This window comes from Cervus canadensis, chromosome 29, assembly GCF_019320065.1.
Source record: "Cervus canadensis isolate Bull #8, Minnesota chromosome 29, ASM1932006v1, whole genome shotgun sequence".
In the NCBI taxonomy this organism is placed as follows: domain Eukaryota; kingdom Metazoa; phylum Chordata; class Mammalia; order Artiodactyla; family Cervidae; genus Cervus; species Cervus canadensis.
In genome coordinates this window covers 34,803,748-34,824,292 of record NC_057414.1, presented here as the reverse complement: position 1 = coordinate 34,824,292, position 20,545 = coordinate 34,803,748, and the positions used below count along the sequence as shown (strand labels likewise).

General features: G+C 53.7%; 1 protein-coding gene across 2 annotated transcripts; it reads right to left on the bottom strand.

Moving 5' to 3' along the window:
- Positions 1-2,444: 2,444 nt before the first annotated feature.
- Positions 2,445-10,839, bottom strand: MS4A15 (membrane spanning 4-domains A15). Of its 2 annotated transcripts, XM_043452526.1 has the most exons (6): positions 10,586-10,839; positions 7,145-7,267; positions 6,396-6,452; positions 4,072-4,164; positions 3,578-3,691; positions 2,445-2,591 (listed from the first exon to the last, which is right to left on the bottom strand). In XM_043452526.1, exons 1-6 carry the CDS (start codon positions 10,808-10,810, stop codon positions 2,475-2,477), a joined length of 729 nt encoding a protein of 242 aa, XP_043308461.1. In that variant the 5' UTR covers positions 10,811-10,839; the 3' UTR covers positions 2,445-2,474. The 2 variants fall into 2 exon arrangements, with proteins under 2 accessions (XP_043308461.1, XP_043308462.1); XM_043452527.1 differs by lacking the exon at positions 7,145-7,267.
- Between the last annotated feature and the right edge of the window lie 9,706 nt (positions 10,840-20,545).

Here is a 20,545-nt window from a genome sequence, read left to right as displayed (position 1 = left end):
TTGGAGATAAATGGCATTTTTCGAAAATTTTGAGTTTTCCAATCCATGAACATAGTATGGCTCTTCATTTATTTAGATCATCATTAATGTCTCTTTAGTAATTTTCAGAATTCTTCTGCTTCATTGGTAATTATGTCTCCAGCTCCCGTTTCCTCTTAGTGGCAGGACTTAATTTTGCCAGTTACGGTAACTCAGTCACTTCCCCTGACTTCCAGTCCACAAGCATGATCTTCCTTGCTGGTTTTGCATGGTGGCCACTGTCTCCACCCTTATTTACTGTTATGCTTCAGTCTCATACAACCCACATTGCACGTCAGCCCTCTTAGCCTCTTGCGCTTTCCCCCGGAGGACACCAGAAACTTTCTGATGCTTTTACTCATACCCACATGGGAGTGTAGGGTTCTGTCTCATGTAATCAGGCACGCCCCTGGCCATCTCAACTCCACATTCTGGCTCCATGCTGTCTGGACACGGTCATCTCCAGGGGCTTTGCTGTCTCCTCACGTTACAGCGTGGGATTTGAAGAAGCTTCAGTTCTTTAATTCCTCCTAATTGATCTGTGGTTTTTGGCCCCATCTCTGTGGAACTTAGTTAACAGGGCACAGAGATGGTAAAATCCCAGCCTGGGGCTAAGCCTTCTCTTCTTCCTCTCCCCAAACGTCTCCCCTCAATTCAGAAAAGTCTCTAATCTCCTCTATGTGTGGCATGAAAACCATTCTTAAATATACCAACACATTTCTCCCAACTTTATAGTGTGGGGTCTTCAACTCTCAGCTCTATGTCCTCAAGTCCCTGCTCTTGATTGTGAAGCCAAATTCTGCTGTGATCCCCACCCAAATCTGCACATGCATGATCCCAGGATGGAGGGACTCCTTAAAAGGGGGCCCTTCTGACCCCAACTTCGTCCCCACTCTGTGACTGATTAGCACTTAGCCATCCAGCTGACTACTTCCTTTGGGAAGACCTCATGGAAGGAGCAACATTAATATAGGGTTTTGAAGACGGAGCAGAAGTTTGTTAAATGAAGAAGCGGGGTGCTGACACATGCAGTCCTACCCCGGTCTCTGGGATGAAGAGGCAGGAGGAGGGAGGGGAAGGAGTTGGTGGAATGCACTTGGGTTTGGACTGTGGGGAGCTGTATGGTAAGAGCACAGACCCTGAGGTCAGATGAAGCTGGGTTCAGATCCCGGCACTGCCTTTTACCAGCTTGGTGGCCCCGTGCACATGACTTAACCTCTTCAAGGTTCCCTGTCTTCAGTGGTAGAGTGGGGACATGAATGCTTGCTTAGTTAGGCTCAGGTGGGGACAGAACAAGGGTGAGGATCACCTCACACAGAGCCCAGCATCCAGAGGTGCCCTTTTGCTGTGACGGTGCGACAGTTCCCCAGGTCTCCTGATCAATATGGGACAACCCTTTAAAGCCCCCAAAGTTAAAAACAAAACAAAACAGTCATTGCTATGAGACCAGATCAAGTTGTAAGCACAGTTTATTTCCCTCTGTGGTATGAGAGACAAGCCACCTGCCAGGGCCTCTAAATACCAGGTGTAACTGTCCCTTTGGCCTGGACACCCAGCCCAACTCATCATACCTTCAGAGATGGCTTTCTCCCTAGGCTGGGGAGGGGGAGCGGGGTGAGAGAGGGAGTACTGAGAGGCTAGGGGAGGTCCCGAGCCTCCCAGGGGAGGCGGCCACCACAGCTGCGGCCCGTGGATGCTGACCAGGGTGCCACGGGCTGGCCTCAGGCCTCCCCGGCAACTTCTCCAGCTCTGGAGGATGTGCAGGGCTGAGGCAATAGGGCCTCCAAACAGTTCTGCAGGCAGCTGGGGTCAGGGGTCATGCCTGACTTAGACTTCAGACTTCTGGAAGCCCAGGGGAGCTGGAAGTGTCTTAAATGTCATCTGGTTCAACACTTTCTTTTCCAGGCGGGAGAACTGAGGCCTGATGACATGGCAGCAGATTATAGAGCTGGTCCTGGGGCCTGGTGACCCGAGGCCAAGCCACCCCCCCGTTTGGCTCTGTGACCTCGGCAGCTGGACTCAGTTCTCCCTATTCTGGGTTCTCTGAGTTTAATGACTGTCCCAAGGCCTGAGGGCCAGGGCAGCCCCTGAACCCGTGTCCCAGTGAGGCCAGGGTTTCCAAAATGAGTAGAGAGAAATCCAGGGCGGCATCGGGAGGCATTTTCTGATAAAGGGCGGCGCCCACGGAGCAGAGGGGCACATACCCTTGACATCAACTAGCTCTTTTAGGAAATAAACCACTGCGGGAAATGTGTGGGACAGACATCCCCAGAGACTCCACTCGGTACCACAACATGAGAGGACTGGGGCGGTGGGCAGCCACCAGATAACCAAGGCGAGGCTGGGGAGAGGCTGGGGCGGGATGGCGGGGTGGGGCGGGTGGAGGAACGTGGGGAGGCGGGAAGGGGGACGGGGGAAAGTGAGGGAGGCTGGGCTCCACCCGCCAGAGCGACCGTCTACTCTGAAGGCTCCTTGGGTATATATGCCACATTATCGTAGGCGGGGGGAGGAGAAGCTGCGGGGCTGGGGATGCTGAAGTCTGTGCCGAAGGCGTTCGGCAGGAAAATCACAGGCTGCAAAGGAAAAGAAAACAAACCCAGGCAATCCTGGTGGCTCCGGCGCCTTCGGGGAGCTGTTGCAATAGTGCCCTCTTGTGGGTATTGTGAGAACAGCGCCCTAGTAGTGAACGCTCCGAGGATGAATTGGCCCCAGGCATCAGTTCAACTAAATTTCCAAGAAGTATTTGTTGAGGTCACCTATGATCTGGGCATTGGAGGTACAGCAACGAAACCGACAGGAGTCTCATTTCTCTAGGAACTAAGGTTCTGGATTTCTTTGTCTCTGGACAGCCCTACACTGGTTCAAGGCTTGGATACGGCGCCGGCAAGGCTTGAACCTATACGGTTCAAGACCGGATACAGCGCCGGCATCCTTGTAGCCTCTTCGCGGCGGCTTCCCTGCCTCCAACCCCTACCGCTCCGCCCTGCTCCCCGCCCCCGCAGTGGGCAAACCCTCCAGATTGATTTCCCTCAGCCCCACTCTACTCACCCTCTCCTCTGAGCGTACAGGCCTCTGCTCAGACTTTCAACAGCTCCACACCCCGTTTTGCACAAATCCACCTCCCAAGCGGGACCCCCACCCCGTCCCCGCCCACACTATGGCCTGCATGTTTGTTTCCGCGAAGGCTGACTTTCAACTGGTTCCCTTGCCACGAAGGCCCTTCCTCCATCCCCTCTCTGTCTGCACTGTCCTCCAGTTTGGGGAAAACGGAGGTCAATGCCCACCTGAGTCGTGCTGCCCTTCCTGATGCCCACGTCTCTTGACCCGTGAACTTCTGGAGGGCCCCACTCATCCCCGACAGCGATCCTCCTCGTCCCCAGCGCCCACCTTCCAGGGCTCCGCGAGCAGTCGCACAGAGCAGCGGGTCCCTTGATGCTGGCGTGCCCCTGTGGCCACGAGGAAAACCTTCCCGCAGAAACTCCTTTGAGTTCCCGAATGTACCGGATGTACGAGTGGGGCGCTCTTTGAAGGGCCGGGGGAGCGGGGGTGAGGCACTCACCGCGTGGGCTTGGGCGCGAGTGGCTTGGCACCCGAAGTGGGTGGCAATGACCGCAATGAAGAACTCCAGTATGGTGAAGATGGTAAGCACGGCCAGATAGCCCCTGCCTACATCCTGGGGACCAAAACCCACAGTCAAGGCCAGCCAAGAATTCTAGAACAGAGGAGGAAAGAGGGCCCAGAGCGAGCCAGAATAACGTGCCCCAGGTCACACAGCCAGCCGGTGGCAGAGCTGGAGCGGGTCTCCCTGCTGCGTGATGCCTACTCTCCCTTGAACTCCAGATTGCTTCTCTGCGACCCGCCCCCCACCCCCTACTACGCCCACCCTTGAGGTAGGGTCCTGGGGTCCATATACACTTGGGGGGCTCTTGGGATTGGCAGGCTCTGCTGACACCCAGGGCCCTACAACCTCCTTCCCCCCCACCCCCGCCTCCTCCTGGATGTGGCTGTTACTCTTCAAGTTTTCCCACTGCTGGGGACGTTCAGACAACACACCCAGTTAGTGACACCAAAATCCATGAGCAGAATGGCCGTCCCTGCAAAGGCCGCCATGGCGCTGAGAATGTTGGTCCCCAGACTGCTCCTCACCTGCAGGGGTAGAGATGGAGGGGAAGGAGGGGAGAGGGGAGGCGGGAGGAGGAGGAGGGACAGGAGCCTCCCACAACAGGCCTCCCGCGGCCCCCTGGGTCCTCACACCCATGCCCGTACTTGCGTCCTCCTTGACCTCCTTTCCTCCTGTCCTTCCCCGGGGACCTCAGGCGAAGGGCCCTGCTGACCACTCCCCCCGCCCTTACCTTGAATCGTCTTCTTAGAAGCTGCTGGGAAAGGGGCCTGACCTCCTTCATGGCCTCCCTAGGTGGGGTCTGCAGAGGCTCCTTGCCCACCCATTACTATGCTCCACCTCTCAGGCCGAGCATCCTGACGGTGCAGCTACCCCACGGGCAGGGGTCGGGGGAGGCCCTCTGCTGTGGACACTGAGGTTGGGAGAGGTGTTGGGGTCAGTTCCACGTGGTTCCAGGCAGGGGCTGGCAGAGCAAGCACTGCAGACGCCTGCCAGGCACCAGGCAGGGGAGACAGATGCAGGGGCTGTGAGCCTGAGATCCGGGGGTTGGAGGTCCGGGCCTCGCCCTCATCCGGAGGCTCCGGACTTGGGACAAGTGGACCCCTGGGTGGTCCAGGCGATGGCTCAGGGGTCACCCTCCCCATGCTGCTGGAACCTGATGCTCTTTTGACCCAATAGCTGAAGCCTTCTGGTTAAACAACCCTAGCCTTAAAGTGGGGACCACTCACGGGTGGGCTGGGGATTGCAGGATTTGCTCAGGTTCAAAGACCCCGACTCCTCTTTTTTTGGATGACAGGGAGGAGGTTGTTGAGATCAGAGCAGCCTCACACATAACCAATTAACTGATGAATGAATCCAGCAAACTTCTGTTGAGCACCTGGTGCCTGCCAGGCACTGTCCAGGATGCTGTGAGCATGGGGCAGAGTAATTCAGCTCTCTCTCCCCGCCCCCATCCAGACTTTACAGCCTGAGCTGGGGCGGGGTGGGTGGGATATAAGTTTGATTCTGAGGGTTCCCTGTGTCCAGTCCTGTCCCATTACAATCCATTCTCCACCCAGCAGCTCTCAGGAGTGTAAATAGAGCACCGATTCTCCTGCCCCCTGGTGGCTCAGACAGTAAAAGATCTGCCTGCAATGCAGGAGACCCACGTTTAATTCCTAAGTGGGGTAGATCTGCTGGAGAAGGGAATGGCAAACCCACTCCAGTATTCTTGCCTGGAGAATTCAATGGACGGAGGAGCCTTGTGGCCTACAGTCCAACTGAGTGACTAACACTTTCACTTCTCCCCCCCTCCACCCCCAGCTCCAACCTCTGTGGCCTCCCACTGCCCTTAAACTTGACTCCACCCACGAGTGTCTCCCCACCTTTCCCTCTCAGTTTAGTTCCTCTCACTCAGCCCCTGGTTTGCTGTAATCCAAAGACCTGGCCCCTTGTCCACCCTCTAGCCTGGGATACTGGTCTCCAGGCTTCTGTATGGCTGCTGCCCTCTGAACAATGAGCTCAGCAACACCTGCTCAAGGACTGCAGACTCTCCCAGCTGAGCAGAACCCCTCACATTATCCTGGGGCTTTGTTCAGCACTTTTCACTCTGTAAAGACCTTATCTGTGTGTGTGTGTGTGTGTGTGCATTTTTAGGCAGGGGTTGGGGGTGTCTTACCAGACATTAGAATGTAAGCTCCATGAGGGCACGGACTTGACTCTGGTGCGATGCTCAACACTCTCCCATCCAAAGCTTCCATTGCCCCCTGCCCTCCCCCCCAATCACCCGCAGAAGGCATGGAGCTGTCTGAGATGTCGACCCAGTGCATCTCTAACTTCTCTGCACTTCCCTTCCAAGACTTTTGCCCCAGTCAAATGGAGTCACGCATAGTTTCCACGGTGACCCTGCCCATACTCCCTCCTTGCATCCTCATGATCTTCCTTCAGGATTCCTACATGCCCACCAAGGCCCAGATCAGCCATATCCTGTTAAGGAGGGCTTTTTGCCTTGTCCTTTTCTCTGGGCCATGAGCACTTCATCTGCAAGCCCTCGCTTTCTGCCTCTTATGGTATTTTGAAAGTGCGTCTTGGTTTCTTCTAGGTGAGAAGAAACCAAGACAGGCAGGGCAGGGACTGTGTCTGGCTGTCTGGGTGTTACCCCATGCCTGGCCTCCAGCAGCTCCCTATGGAGTGCTTGGTGAGGGAGTCTTTGGAGGCAGGGCAGAGTGGAGCTGGCTGCAGCCCCACTCTCACCCCTGGGTCTCCCACTCAGACTTACCAGGCAACTGGTGTGGTTCTTCTCGGCTGCCACTGAGAGGGACCCCGAGATGATGAACTGTGTGGGGAAGCGGGTATCCTAGTGAGGCTTCAGCGGGGACAATGGGCAGGGCACACCATGCCTGGCACTATCAAGGCCATGGGTATCTGGGAAAGGCCAGCAGCCTCCTGGATGCCACCTTCTTGGCCTCCTGGCCAGGCACTTGAGATCGCTCTGTGAGGGTATCCCATGGTTACTACGGGCCCCTGTTCAGGGAACTAGGGCCATGGCTTGCAAGATGAATGTTTTCGCTGACATTGTATCATCAGTAGGGAAGGCATTGCTCCTTCAGACATTCACTCATCAGACATTTCCTGAGCAGCAGGCATGTGGCAAGATCCCAGCAGAGTTCAATAAGACAGACAAGATCTCTGCCCTCATGAGGCTTCTATTCTAATTTGGGAAGATGGACACTTAGCAAATAAACAATCAAGAATGCTTAGAAGTTTGAAGGATGGAGGCTGGGTAACTACAGGTGTTTCACGTCCTTATCCCTTGCCTTCATCACCTTCATTCCATCCTTTAGGTGGGGAGCAGGCTAAGCTCTATGCTGGGAGCTTTTCACACACAGGAGTGGGGTCTGGGTCAGGTCATGATTAAGGTTTGTGGCTGGGAGTTAGATTTAGGCTCAGGCCCCCACCCAGGAGCCGCTGTGCCTAGGAGAATGAGGTGGAGGGTGAGCCCCCCGCCCAGATGGCCCCGGCACTCACGCAGGCTCCTCCCCAGAAGGGGACGCCGCCTTCGATGAAGAGCATCCCCAAGTGGCCGCGGCGGACCATGAGCAGGACGCCGCCGAAGCCCAGGTGGATAAGGCCGATGAGAATCTGGACGGTCTGCGGGGCGCAGACGGCGGCTCAGCCAGGCGGGCGCGGCGGGCTCCACACCGCCCCCTGCCGACCGCAGAGGAGAGCGTGGCAGGGCCCTGCAGTCCCGCTTTGAACCCTCAGCGACTCAGAAATGAACTCAGATTCCCTTCTTTTAAGGAGACATCATTATAACAACTGTAAAACACACGGTATTTTAAGATGGAAAGCCAGTTCCCCACAGCTTTCAGGACCCACCCTTCTGTTTCCATGTCTCCACGGGTTTGCCTTTTGCTCTGACCAGGTCTCAAGCATCCTGTGTTGCTGCTTGGTTTCTTAGCCCTCGTGTCAATGGCTCAGCATTCCCTGCGCTGACTGCCTCACCGCTTCCTTCCTTGTGCCCCTGCAGCCTGCACAGATATCTCCTTGAGTGTTTTTCTCATTGGAGTGTCGTTGATGCATCCCAGTCACGTGCAGGAGCTGCCGCCTACCACCTGGAATCTGGACTTAGGTTTTATATTGATTAGTTAATCAATTAATTAAAGGAGTAGTTTCCCAGCACCTCACTGATCCATTCTCAGAAGCGGGATGGTTTTCCCAAGGATGAGAACAATGTGGGCTTCTGATTCATGATGCCACATTTCTTTCTAAGTGGGTTTTTTTTTTTCTTTTTGTTTTGTTCGTTTGTTTTAAAGTATTTATTTATTTGGCTGCTTTGGGTCTTGGTTGAGGCATACAGGATCCTTCATCATGCAGCATGGATTCTCTAGTTGGAACATGCAGGCTGCAAAGTGCCCAAGCCTCAGTAGTTGCAGCAGGCAGGTTGTGGGATCTTACTTCCCCGACCAGGAATTGATCCCTCATCCACCTGCCTTGCAAGGCAGATTCTTAACCACTGGACCACCAGGGAACTTCCTGTTTTCCAAATGGTTTTGGTAACAACTGAATCTAGAACTGTGTGGAAAGGGACATTGATGGCCCCTGAACTCAGCCTCTGTCTAATCCAGGTGGTGGTGGTGGTTTACTCACTAAGTCGTGTCCAACTCTTGTGACCCCATGGACTATAGTCTGCCAGGCTCCTTTGTCGATGGGATTCTCCAGGCAAGAATACTGGAGTGGGTTGCCATTTCCTCCTCCAGGGGATCTTTCCCACCCTGGAATCAAACCCGGGTCTCCTGCATTGCAGGCCGATTCTTTACTGACGGAGCTACTAGGGAAGATCCTAATCCAGGAGCCCTGTCCATCTCCTGACTTCTAAATGGACTCCCTTAGTGATGAGGTGCTCACTGTGGTCCATTTATGGGCAGTTCAGGCTGTAGAATCATATCTTAGGATCATGTGCTATATATATGTCTTCCTAACATGACAGCCAAGCATTTGTACATTTAAAGGCATGACCCTTTGAATCCTCTCTTTCCTTCTCTCTTCGGTCACATGTCTTCCATCTTTTCTGTGCCCTTATGGGCATCACGTCCCAGCTGCCAAGGCCACTCTCCTCCTCAGGTCCTTCCCCTGCTACTGGATCAACACTGCTATTCCAGTTACTCCTCGTAAGACACTGGCTGCCACTTATCAAATGCCTGTCTACACTAAGCGATGTGCTGGGTGTTTTAAAGACATTATCTCTTTTAACCCTAATGTGATGACGTAGGTATCCTAAAATTATTATCTTGATTTCAGAAATGAGGAAATTGAGGAAAATGAGGTTTAGAGATATTCAGTAATTTGTGCGAGGTCTCCCAGCTAGGAAGTGGCAGGCCAACTAATCTAAAGCCAGTATTCTCCCTGGCTGACACTCCCTAGAACCTATCTATAGTTTCTCCTTTTTACATTTTTCAGCAATTTTCATTTGTCTCAGCAAAGCCCTTTGGGGGTCATTGTTTCCCAGAGTCTGATCTGAGATTTCCAGTCTCCAGCAATGGATCCACCATCTTTGTCCATTGCTTCTAGTTCATTCCTGCCCCAGTGGAGTTGGTGCAGCCTTTAGGCTCCTAAGTTCCAGCATATTCAAGCCCGAGCCTTGGGCCAGCGACTGACTTTGATGAACCTAAGCTCCCTAATCTGTCCAGTGGGAACTATAACCCCTGTCTCACAAGTGGTGTTGAGACTCTCAGGAGACTATGCATGCAAATTCCTTGGCCCAGCGTGCGCACCTCTCGGGGGGCTCTCAGTAAATGAGAGTTGTCATCACTGTGGTCATCACCACCATCATCATCAATTAAACTATGTTTTCATCTTCCACTAGGACAAACTGAGGCTGAGGGACAAGCTGAAGACACTCCGCGTGTAATATATAGATAAATATGTGTATCTATCTATCTGTCTATCTACTGATCTCCCTCCAAGAGATCAATATCTCAAGGCTATCTGAGGTTGGACTGTCAGCCCTTCAGGAGCCAAGAGCTGGCCTTGCTACCACTTCAGCTTCATCTCATCTCCCTCCTTCCTCTGCTCATCACCTTCTAGCCATGTCCACCTTCTATTTTGTCCTTGAACAAGCCACCTCAGGGCCTCTGCACTTGCTGTTTCCTCTACCTGGTGAGCCAGTCTCTGTCCCCTCACTTGGCTGGCTTCAGCCCAGCATCTAGATTATTAGCTACAATGTCATCTCCCCAGACAGACCTCTCTGTCCATCTTTGCTAGTGTTGCCCCTCCCCCATGATCATTTTTTACCTCACTGCCTCATTTGGAGTTGTCTCAGTCATTTGTTCATTGGTTTACTCTCTGTGAGCTCTGCAGAATGGTCCTCGTCTGCCTGGTGCATGGCTGCATCCCCAAGTCCTCACTGCTGCTGCTACTGCTAAGTCACTTCAGTCGTGTCTGACTCTGTGCGACTCCATCCCTGGGATTCTCCAGGCAAGAACACTGGAGTGGGTTGCTATTTCCTTCTCCAATGCATAAAAGTGAAAAGTGAAAGTGAAGTTGCTCAGTCATGTCTGACTCTTCGCGACCCCATGGACTGCAGCCTACCAGGCTCCTCCGTCCATGGGATTTTCCAGGCAAGAGTACTGGAGTGGGGTGCCATTGCCTTCTCCTCAAGTCCTCACTAAGCACCTACCAATTGCTACCCTGGTGGCTCAGATAGTAAAGAATCCACCTGCAATGCAGGAGACCTGAGTTTGATCCCTGGATTGGGAGGATCCCCTGGAGGAGGGCATGGCAACCCACTCCAGTCTTCTTGACTGGAGAATCGCCATGGACAGAGGAGCCTGGCGAGCTGCAGGCAATAGGGTTGCAAAGAGTCAGATACGGCTGCGCAAGTAAGCATAGCACATATCTCCAAGGTGCATGAGTGCCCCCTCCTTGCCCAGCACCTATGCCCCAGGTGGCTGGAGAGACTGTTCTTACCCCCAAAGCCTTGGGCTCTCCCGTCAGGAATGTCTCCCCGGGCCGCAGGTCTGGCGGCTGGGTGACCCGTGGTGTCTGCGCCCCCAGCGGCGGCTCCTCGTACTGCATGATCCCTGGAGGCTGGCACAGGGAGGTGGGCAGGATGGCTGGGGGCGGGCGGAGGCCGCTGGCGTTGCTGGGTGGGATGACGACAAACACGCCGTTGCTGGAGGGAGCCGTGGACATTGTGCTCAGAAAGCCTGGGAGACAGAGGCTCCGGAAGTAATAATGATAGTGATGATGGTTACGCATCTGCACAAGAGACTGTCAGTTTATCAACAACCTGCCTGCCTACCTACCCCTGTTCACTGCAGTCCCCAGAGGCTGGCACCAAAATCTCTGCTCAGTGAAGAAGGGAAGCTTCCCTCAGGGAAGTAAAGGGGTGTCAGAGGTCAAGGTGAGGCAAGGCCAAGACTCGAATCCAGTCTTTCTGACCCTAGAAACCACATTCTCCATCTCTGTTATTATTACATGGAAAGGCCCTTTAGGAGGAACATGCATTTAAATTGCCTCCTTTGCCCAGAGAGGGCAAGTGACTTACTCAAGGACACACAGCTAGTATGAGCCAGAGCTGAGCATCTCTTCACAGGGGACTGGAGCTCACCCACCACTTCCTGTCCCTTAGCCCAGGGCTAATGAGCTTGCATAAATAATCCCCCTGGGCGATTTCCTCCCGTGGGAGCCTTCCTCTTGGCCACCCAAGCAATCACCATTATAGTAGACAAGCCATGCATGGAGTATGGAAACTTTATGCGTAGGTGGCCTGAGCAAATGCTTTGGGGAAAACCACCCAACTGTCAGGAGATGGGCTTACGAGGACCAGCAGAGGGGATGAACCTGCCAGATTATACAATGAAATGAAGAACAGGCATCTTTCCCATTGACGTTAATTGGTTCAGCACACGACTCTGCAGATAGAAGCTGGGACTTGAATCCTGGCCCCTCTGGGTATCAGGAGACCTGGGGGCAAGATGGCCACCTGCCCCAGCCTCAGTTTCCTTATCTGTACAGTGGGGATAAGAACACTGAGAGATAATCTCATAGGGTTTGGTGTGAACTAAAATAACACACAACCTTGAGAAAAGCCATCCTTCAGAGTCTAACCACAACTAGGAGTCAGGCACAGGGTTCGTGCCCTCAAGAAGCCTCGTGTCTGGTGGGAGGAGCAAGAGAAGCTTGTAATTGAGCCCAGCAGATAATGACAGCATTGACTGAGCACCAAAGCTCGGGGTTGGGAGTAGGAAGAAGAATTAACAAGACATATCCCTTGGGATGGACAGGTGCACACGGCTATATTTAAAATGGATAACCAACAAGGACCTACTATATAGCACAGAGAACTCTGCTCAGCATTGTGTGGCAGCTCGGATGGGAAGAGAGTTTGGGGGAGAATGGATACATGTATATGTATGGCTGAGTCCCTTTGCCGTGCACCTGAAACTATCACAATATTGCTAATTAATCACCTATACCCAAATACAGAATAGAAAGTTAAAAAAAAAAAAAAAAAGAATGTCCTGTCCTCAGACTCTGGCAAGGTAGAGCAGGGCTCTGCTAGGCCAGGGTGCTGGTGGAGGTGGGAACTGATTCCACCTCATTGGTTGTGAGCTCAGTCACGTCTTCAGGGAGGATGCAGACCTGAAACTCGGGTCCTCAGAGGCGGTTATTCTCTGCTCTCACCTCCCCACCCATGTTCCTTCCCTTTTCTCTTTCTCTCGTCGTCCATCTTTTTCTTTCCCCGCCTATTGCCCTTTTCTCTCTTCACCAGACGTATTTGAGAAGAGTAGGCGACAGCTGAGGATGTTGTGAAAGAGTCCCTGGTCTGGTAGTCCAAGCACATGGGACCAGAGTGAGATGCTGGGAGACAGAGGGTCTGGGTTGAGGAGAACCCCTCCTGCCCCAGGAGTCCTCACTTCTTGAGGTGTGAATAATGAACGTTTAAGTCCTCATCTCATTCTAAGGGACAGAAGGCATGGATTGTTAGCTCTGCTTAGAGATGCTTCCCTGATGGCTCAGCAGATAAAGAATCTGCCTGCAATACAGGAAACACAGGGGACATGGGTTCAATCCTGTGTGGGGAAGATCTCCTGGAGAAGGAAATGGCAACTACTCCAGTATCCTTGCCTGGAAAATCCCATGGCCAGGGGATCCTGGTGGGCTACAGTCCAATGGGTCTGAAAGAGATGGACACGACTTCCTCACGCAAGTTCATTTAAAGAAATCACCCACATTCTCACCATCACCTGAAAAGGATATTTAGCACCAGAGAGGGAGGGAGGGCATAATTTTAGAAAAAAAGGACAAAATCTTTAGGTGGAACACATTTAACTTGGTGCTGCTTTGCCTGTAGAGTTGTCATTTCATCAGGGACAAGGTTCACTGGTGGCTCAGATGATAAAGAACCTGCCTGCAACAGGGGCCTGGGTTTGGCCCCTGACTCAGGAAGATCCCCTGGAGAAGGGACGGGCAACCCACTCCAGTATTTTTGCCTGGAGAATTCCATGGACAGAGGAGCCTGGCAGGCTACAGTCCAGGGAGTTGCAAAGAGTCGGACACAACTGAGTGACTAACACTTTCAACACAGGTGAAAACTATGTCTGGACCCATGGTGATTTGGAGCGCATCTGTGAACACTCTCTGGGGGCCCAAGAAGCAGCACCATGACCTACACCCTTCCTGGGCTCTCCAAGGGGGCCAGAGGGGCCTCAGAAGGGAGCACAGGCATAATTAACAGCATCTCTCCCAGGTGGGTGGTGAGAAACTTGCTAAAACTGAGACCTCACTCCCCTTTAGATGAAAAGAAAACACCTACAAAAATAGGCTCTCAGCTGATGTCGCGGGTTAAGAGGCAATGAAAGTGTCACAGAGCTCCTGAGACTTGAAATTCTCTACTCACCCCTCTGAAGCTCCCATCAGCATCGCCACACCATCAGGCCAGGGACCACCGTTCTGTCGGGTTCCAGAGGCCACGTGGCCCGTGCCCCTAGCTATGTGCCACCCAGAAAGAGACTCTATTTTCCTTGCGAATGAATCAGCCAGCTCACTGTAAGCCCTGATCGACGTGTGTCAGGGACAGGCAGGTGGAAAAGGGGCAAAGTCATGATCCCCTGTATCCAGGAGCTTACCAGATACCCACCAGGGGAACGGGTACCCAGACATCAACAAGGTGTGATGTGAGCGGCTACACAGCCTTCTGCAGTTTGTGGAGTCCTCATGCGTATGGGAACCATGGAACCTTATAACAGCCCCTGAGGTCAGGGTTAATCAGTCCATTTTGCAGACCAGTAAACTGAGGGTCAGGGCTTCTCTGGTGGCTCAGTCAGTAAAGAATCCACCTGCAATGCAGGAGACCCAGGTCTGATTCCTTTATTTGGAAGATCCCTTGGAGGAGAGCATGGCAACTCACTCCAGTATTCTTGCCTGATGAATCCCATGGGCAGAGGAGCCTGGTGGGCTACAGTCTATGGGGTCACAAGAGTCAGACACAACTTAGTGACTCAACCACCACCAAACTGAGGGTCAGATATTGTAGTGTGGTCGAGTGGCCCAGGCCATGGGCCCTGAAATTGGACATAATTGTCAGAGATGTTAAAACAAAAGTTTCAGCTGACTTCAGATACTGGAATGAACTTTGCCACAGACTACCTGGTAGAACTTGCCAAAAGCAGATGGTTGTGAACCTATTAGGTGACTTTGCCACCTTCACCCACATGGCTGGGAGTGGAAACTGAGAGCGGATTTTGGAGAGAATATTTAGCGTGATCTGAATTTAAATACAGGGGAAGGAAAGGTTTCCTGTTCACCTTGAGACAAAAGGGAGGGGCTGGCTTTAAGGACAGTTGGAGAAATTGACATGCACTCCTGCATTTTGGGCCTCCCATGATTCTGAGTTGAGGGAGGGGTTTTGGGGGGAGGTACATGGGAGAGAGACCCCTCCCAGTGATGAGGGGGCGCATCCAGAGACCTGGTAAAACACCTCTGCAGAGAAACTGGCTCGAACACTGCCAGCCTCAAAGGAGGGTGGTGGGTCCTTGCAAGAGCAGCAGTTAGTTCCCCTGTCCCTTCATCTCTTCCATCTCTCCTCCTTCTGCAGCCCTGGAGAAACTGCAGTCAACCAGCTAGGGGGAGGGGAAGTTGGGAAAGCCGGGGAGAGGTCCTCCAGGTCCTCTTCTTACCTGCCGTATGCTGGGCTGAGGAGCCTGTGCGCTAAACTCCTTGTGACCTAACAGGATATCGGACCCTCCTGTGACCAAATCGGGGGTGTTTGCCTCATATGAGAGCAGCCAGAAGAGTGTAGTGACCATCCCAGTTTCGATCTCACATAGTTGCTGTGAGTTTTAAAAGAAACTGCCCGCCTCGAGTCCAGCACAGTGCCTGGCAAGTAGGGGGCAACCAATGCTTCTAGCCTCTGTTGCTAGTGACATCCTTATGAAGTAAGTGCTATCTCCGTTTTGCTGATGAAGAAATTGAGCTCAGAGACATTAAGTGATGTGTATGGTCTCTGTCCAGTGACTTATTCGATTCTTTGTGAGCCTCAGTTTCCCCATCTGTAAAATGGGTCCCTAAAAATCCCTTCTGGCGCTCAAGCCCTGCTCCTGTGGAACCTAGGGTGAGGTGAACTGTCCTCTCCCTGGGGGCTTCTCTCCAGGACCTTCACGGGCAGGCAGAGACACGGGTGGCTCAGGAGAGAGGGCTTATTACCTGTTGTTTTGAACATAAGCAAGGTGACCTGCCCAGGGTCACATGGTCAGGGTAAGGGATGGAGCTGGGATGCAAACCTAGGTCTTCTCACTCCACCTCCGGCTCTTTCCCAGTTCCCTGAGGCCCCTCTGATGTGGGGGCCACACTGTACTGACACAGAGCTGCACAGAGCGCTCCAGGACACTGAGTCCACTGGCTGCCCTCCCCGGAGCCAAGGTGCCCTGGTCCTACACTGATTCATGGACCCACCGCCTCTGGCTGGGCCAACTGCATCTCTCAGCTGCCTGGACTTGTCTTGTGAGCGTCTCTAAGCATCAACTTTACTCACGAGGCACCAGAAGCAGTTTTGTTCATTCACAGTCACAGCAGCTGGGAAGGGGGAGGTGTTACCAGCTGGAGGAGAGAGGCTCTTGATGAAAGGCAAAGAGCACATCTGGGGGTGGGGTGGGCGCTGCACATCTTGGAGGGGGCAGCTTTGCCGAGTGGCTGAGATCTCAGGCCCCAGGGGTTAGCCTGGGAAGAATCCAGCCTACCCCTCTGCTCTATCAGCTGCAGGCCCTGGGGCAAGTTGCCTAACCTCCTTGAGTCTCAGTTTCCCCATCAGTCAAGTGGGCGACTATGATGTTGGTGGGAGGTGAGGTGCTCGAGTCTTCTGAGGATGCCCCATCTACTCCCCCCTCCGCCTCCTGGCCCCACCTCTGTGTCGATGGGCAGGAATTGGTCCCTTCTCTCTAAGTCTGAGCCTGTGGTGTCAGGCTGGCAGAAAGCTACTAGGCTTCTCCAATCCCAGCCCGTTCAGGACGGGTCAGACCTGCTTTGCTGTCCTGGAAATGATGCTGTCAGATGCACACACGTGTTGGAGGAGGACAGGCCTCCCCCCACCCCTACTGCCTGGCCCCTCTGAAGGTTTCCACTATGCTCTGCTGCCCACTCTGCATTGAGGGCCTGGGGGACAGCCCCTTCCCCTTGCTGGGCCTCTGATTCCTCATCTATAAAAGAGAAAAGTGAAAAGTGAAGTCGGTCAGTTGTGTCCGACTCGTTGCGACCCCATGGATTGCAGCCTACCAGGCTTCTCCGTTCATGGGAGAGAAAAGAGAGGTGAGAAAATATTTGCCCCTAAGCCCCTCGACAGCTTAGAATCTGCCAGGTCCTTTTCTTCCCTTGGAGAGGGGAGGGACAGGGTTGGAATCACCTTTTGGCCTGCCTGAGGGGAGGGGTGGGGCTTGGGGTAAGGGAGGGTGGGGGAAGCTGAGAGGAGGATTCAGGTTCCCTGAGAGGACAGTTGGGGGCCCAGGGTCTCAGGGGATACCTGAGGCTTCTCAGTGACTGGCTTTGAGGAGAGAACATCTGGCCGTGGTCCTGAGCTGAGGGTCCCCATCAGAGGGAGGCCAGGAATTCAGAGGCCTGGGAGCTGTCCTGCCCACTTAGTGCTGGGTGGGGAAGGACCCGGGGTCATCACCCTCTCCGCCCAGTGGTCTCCTCCTCTCTACTTGCCTGGCTTCTGACGTGCCTCTGCCCCGGATCCTCTGTCACACCTCATGTCTCCTCTCTCCCCCACGTCCCCTGTCTTCTTCCAGGTCCCCTGTCTTCTTCCAGGTCCCTGTCTTGTCCCAGATCCCGTGTCTCATCCCAGGTCCCTGTCTCGTCCCAGGTCCCTGTCTTGTCCCAGGTCCCCTATCTCATTCCAGGTCCCCTGTCTCCTTCCAGGCCGCCTGTCTCGTCCCAGGTCCCTGTCTCGTCCCAGGTCCCCTGTCCCGCCCCACGCCCCATCCAGCCCCACGCCCCCTGCCCCACCCCTCACCCCCAGCCTGCCCCAGGCCTGGGCCCTGCTCCTGGAAGGGCAGGTGTACTCACCCGGCTGTCACCGCCACCGTGCCCACTGCCGCCTGTTCCCCGCTGCCGCCTGCTCCCCGCTGCCGCTGCTCTTCGGCTGCCCCTCCTGAGTTCACACATGCTCCTGTGAAAGCCTTGCAATTCGTGTGGGGCTTGGAAATCCTCTGCTGTGAGCTGCCACCTCTGGGAAGTTCTCAAGTCCCTCCAGGCTCTGCGGCCTCACCCACCCAGCCTGACCCACCCAGGGGCCCAGGAACCTGCTATTGGGACCATGGGCTCCAGGGAGCAGGGCCCCTGTGGGCATCAGCTCCTTCCCTCGACGTTCAGAGGGGAGACTAGGCCCGGAGGAGCCAGTGGCCTGCTGGGGTCCCACTGTGAGTGTCAGAGCCAGGATCTGGTCTACAGGGGTCCCCGTCGGCCTCCACCCTCTTGCTGCTCAGGATGGGGGAAGCCTGAGAGTCACCCGGAGGAAGCGGCCTGACTTCTTCCAGCTGAACTTGTCTGACATCGGGTAGTCAGTCCCCTGCTTTCCCATGGCAAAGCACAGTGTGTGTGACTGTAGGAGTGAGTGTGAGCAGGTGTGAGTACATGTGTGTGAGGGTGTGGACGTGTGTGTGAGGGAACATGTGTGTGAGTGTACCTGAGCTTGTGAAAGCATGTGTGTGTGTGAAGTGCATGCATGTGAACATGTGTAGGCATGCATGAGTGTAGGTGTGTGAGTGTGGGTATATGTGAGTGTCTGTGAGCATGTGACCATGTGTGCAGGTGTGACTGTGGTATGTGAGTATGTGGGGGTGTGAACTTATGTGAGGGTATTGGAATGTGTTAGCATGTGTGACTGTGAGTGTGCATGCCCACAGAGTGGTGTTTGAGTGGTACAGGCATAAAGAATTTGTGCACCAGTTTCTAGATTCAAGTTCTCATCAAAATAGCCCCTGTGATCTCTGGGCACAGTCAGGGAGATGGTTTGGGGGTGGACTGGAAGGGCATGGCCCCGGCTGGCTCTCAGCTCAACCAGGTATAGAACAGTCTGATTGCAGAAATGGGCCTGGTTCTCTCTCCCTCCATATCCACGCCTCCTGCAGCTACAATAGGAGTCTAGTTCCCCAGACCCGTGGATCCGGGCTGCCTTGGGTGCAGCAGAAGTGGCCGGTGCCAGCTCTGACCTGAGGCCTCAGGAGGTGTCACCTGCTTCTGTCCTCTTCAGGAAACCAGCCCCTGCCATGCAGCATGTCCCGGCCAGCCTGCTGGAGGACGAGAGCCAAGCCAGCCCAGCTGTGCCCGCAGAGGCCCCAGAGTGTGGGAGAGCATGGCCAAGGTCAGCAGGGCCCTCTGGCTGACTCTGAGCTGAAAACAAACACATGGGTGAGCCTAGATCAGAGCAGGAGGCCTGCCCAGACAACCCAGTGACTGGTGAGCAAGAATAAACGCTTATGGAGGAATGCCATGGAGGTTCCATGGTTGTCTTGTGGTCCTTCTCTGGCGATAGGTGAATGAAGAAGTCTGTTCTCCCGTGGCGGCCTCCTCATCTCTCACATCAGCAACTCTGTAGGCCAGGGACCAAAGAATCTGTGCTGACCCTTCAAGAACCGGGAGCAGCCGGAAAAATAGAACTGTCCAGACTCTAAGCCCAGCACTAAGCCCCACCCAGTCCATTCCCACAGTTGGTGACCCGTTTTCCTTCATGATTTGGGCACTGTGGGCAGCCACCCTCTCTAGCTGAGTGACTCCTTGTTCTTTCCTTCTGGAAATGCTTGATTCTTTCCTGTCATTTGCCATTTTCAGAATGATGGGAGTGCCCTAACTGCCTCCACAGGTGATAAAAGATATATTTTTAGTATCCCTATGAAGGCTCATGGTCCAACCCATCACAGGCATTGTCATTGTTGTTATTACTATTTTTGCAATTGTTATTATTCTTGAAGTTCAAATTGTTCCTTTTTAAGCCAGTGGGATCCCCTTCAAACTGGCTCTGTGTCCTTCTGAGATGCGCCTTGTGGGACAGTTTCTGAGTCTCAGTTTACTCATCTGTAAAATGGGCTTCACATATCTACCTGTATTATTGTTGGAGATGAAATATTTGTGTTTCGTGAAATACAGCTGCTGTATACATGTTACCGACGGCCTTGCCCCTTACCCTCCCACCTCCCCCTCCCACCCTCTGACTTTTTATATTAGAATGGCCTCTGGAACCACCCTTTAAGGGCTACACAGTGGTCACAGGGCCCTTCTGATGATCAGTGACATAAATGTGTCACCCAGGGCTTGTGACTGGGATGATTCAGGCCATCAGGTATGATGGGATGGGGGTTTCGCAGCCTTCACTCATTTTTTTTTTTTTTTTTTTGCCCCCTCTTCCTTCCTCCTGGTAGAAAAGGAGATGCTTGAACAAAATCACTTACTGCAGTGATGCTAGGGGCAGCTGTCACATTAGCACGAAAGAGGTTGGTCGGTGCCTTGTCAACACTTCAAGTGGAAGCAACGTGGAGGTCTGTAAGGGGCCTCTGCCACCTTCTTGCATGGCACCAGGAATGTGGTTTCCATCATTTTTTAAAACTTAATTAATTAAATGTTTTATGTATTGATTTGGCTGTGCCGGGTCTTTGTCATGGCATGCAGGATCTTTTCATTGCAGCACTCTGGGTCTTTTAGCTATGGCGTGTGGGATCCAGACTAAGGATTAAACCTGGGCCCCGTGTATCAGGAGCTCAGAGTCCTAGCCATTGGACCCTCAGGGAAGTCCCACTTTGGGGTCTGCTGTCAAGCTGAAGTCAGGACTCTGGAGGGGGGAACGAGATGAGGGGACTGCCCAGTAGCTGACTCTCCATGGGCTGGAGGCACGTGCTAGGATGCTACTAGTCCATAGAGCACTTTGTGCAAATGGGGAAGGTACCTCTTCATCAAGATAAGGTGTTTTAAGTTAGTGTGTATATCCCACTGAGCCGCCTGACTAGTTCTCTCTCTGGGATGGGGTGAGGCACGTTTCCAGAACCCCAGACAGCAACATGTGGCTCCATACACTCTTCTGCTCATTCACCCATGAGTGCTGAGGTGTCTACACTGCAGCTGCCGCGTCCACACTCTCCACTGCTCCTCTTGCTGCTTGGGGCAACTGTGTCAGGGTCAGAGCTTTGGGGAAGGGGCCAGAGCTGGACCTCCAAGAGTTCCATGACTGAGGCACCAATTTAGAATGGCAGACCAGGGATCAATCCCTGGGTCGGGAAGATCCCCTGGAGAAGAAATTGCAACCCACTGCAATATTCTTGCCTGGAGAATCCCATGGACAGAGGAGCCTGGTGGGCTACAGTCCGTGGGGTCACAGAGTCGGACACAACTGAGTGGCTAACCCTGAACAGTGCGCCTCCACCAGGAGTGACAGTAAAAGTG

Bases quoted from the DNA above. Each gene is read 5' to 3' on its own strand.
- MS4A15 (XM_043452526.1), bottom strand. From the start codon at position 10,810: ATGTCCACGGCTCCCTCCAGCAACGGCGTGTTTGTCGTCATCCCACCC. The intron at 4,165-6,395 runs GTAAGTCTGAGT...CTACCCCTGCAG, and splicing joins AGAACCACACCAGTTGCCTG to GTGAGGAGCAGTCTGGGGAC. The intron at 3,692-4,071 runs GTGTGTTGTCTG...TTTGGTCCCCAG, and splicing joins ATTTTGGTGTCACTAACTGG to GATGTAGGCAGGGGCTATCT.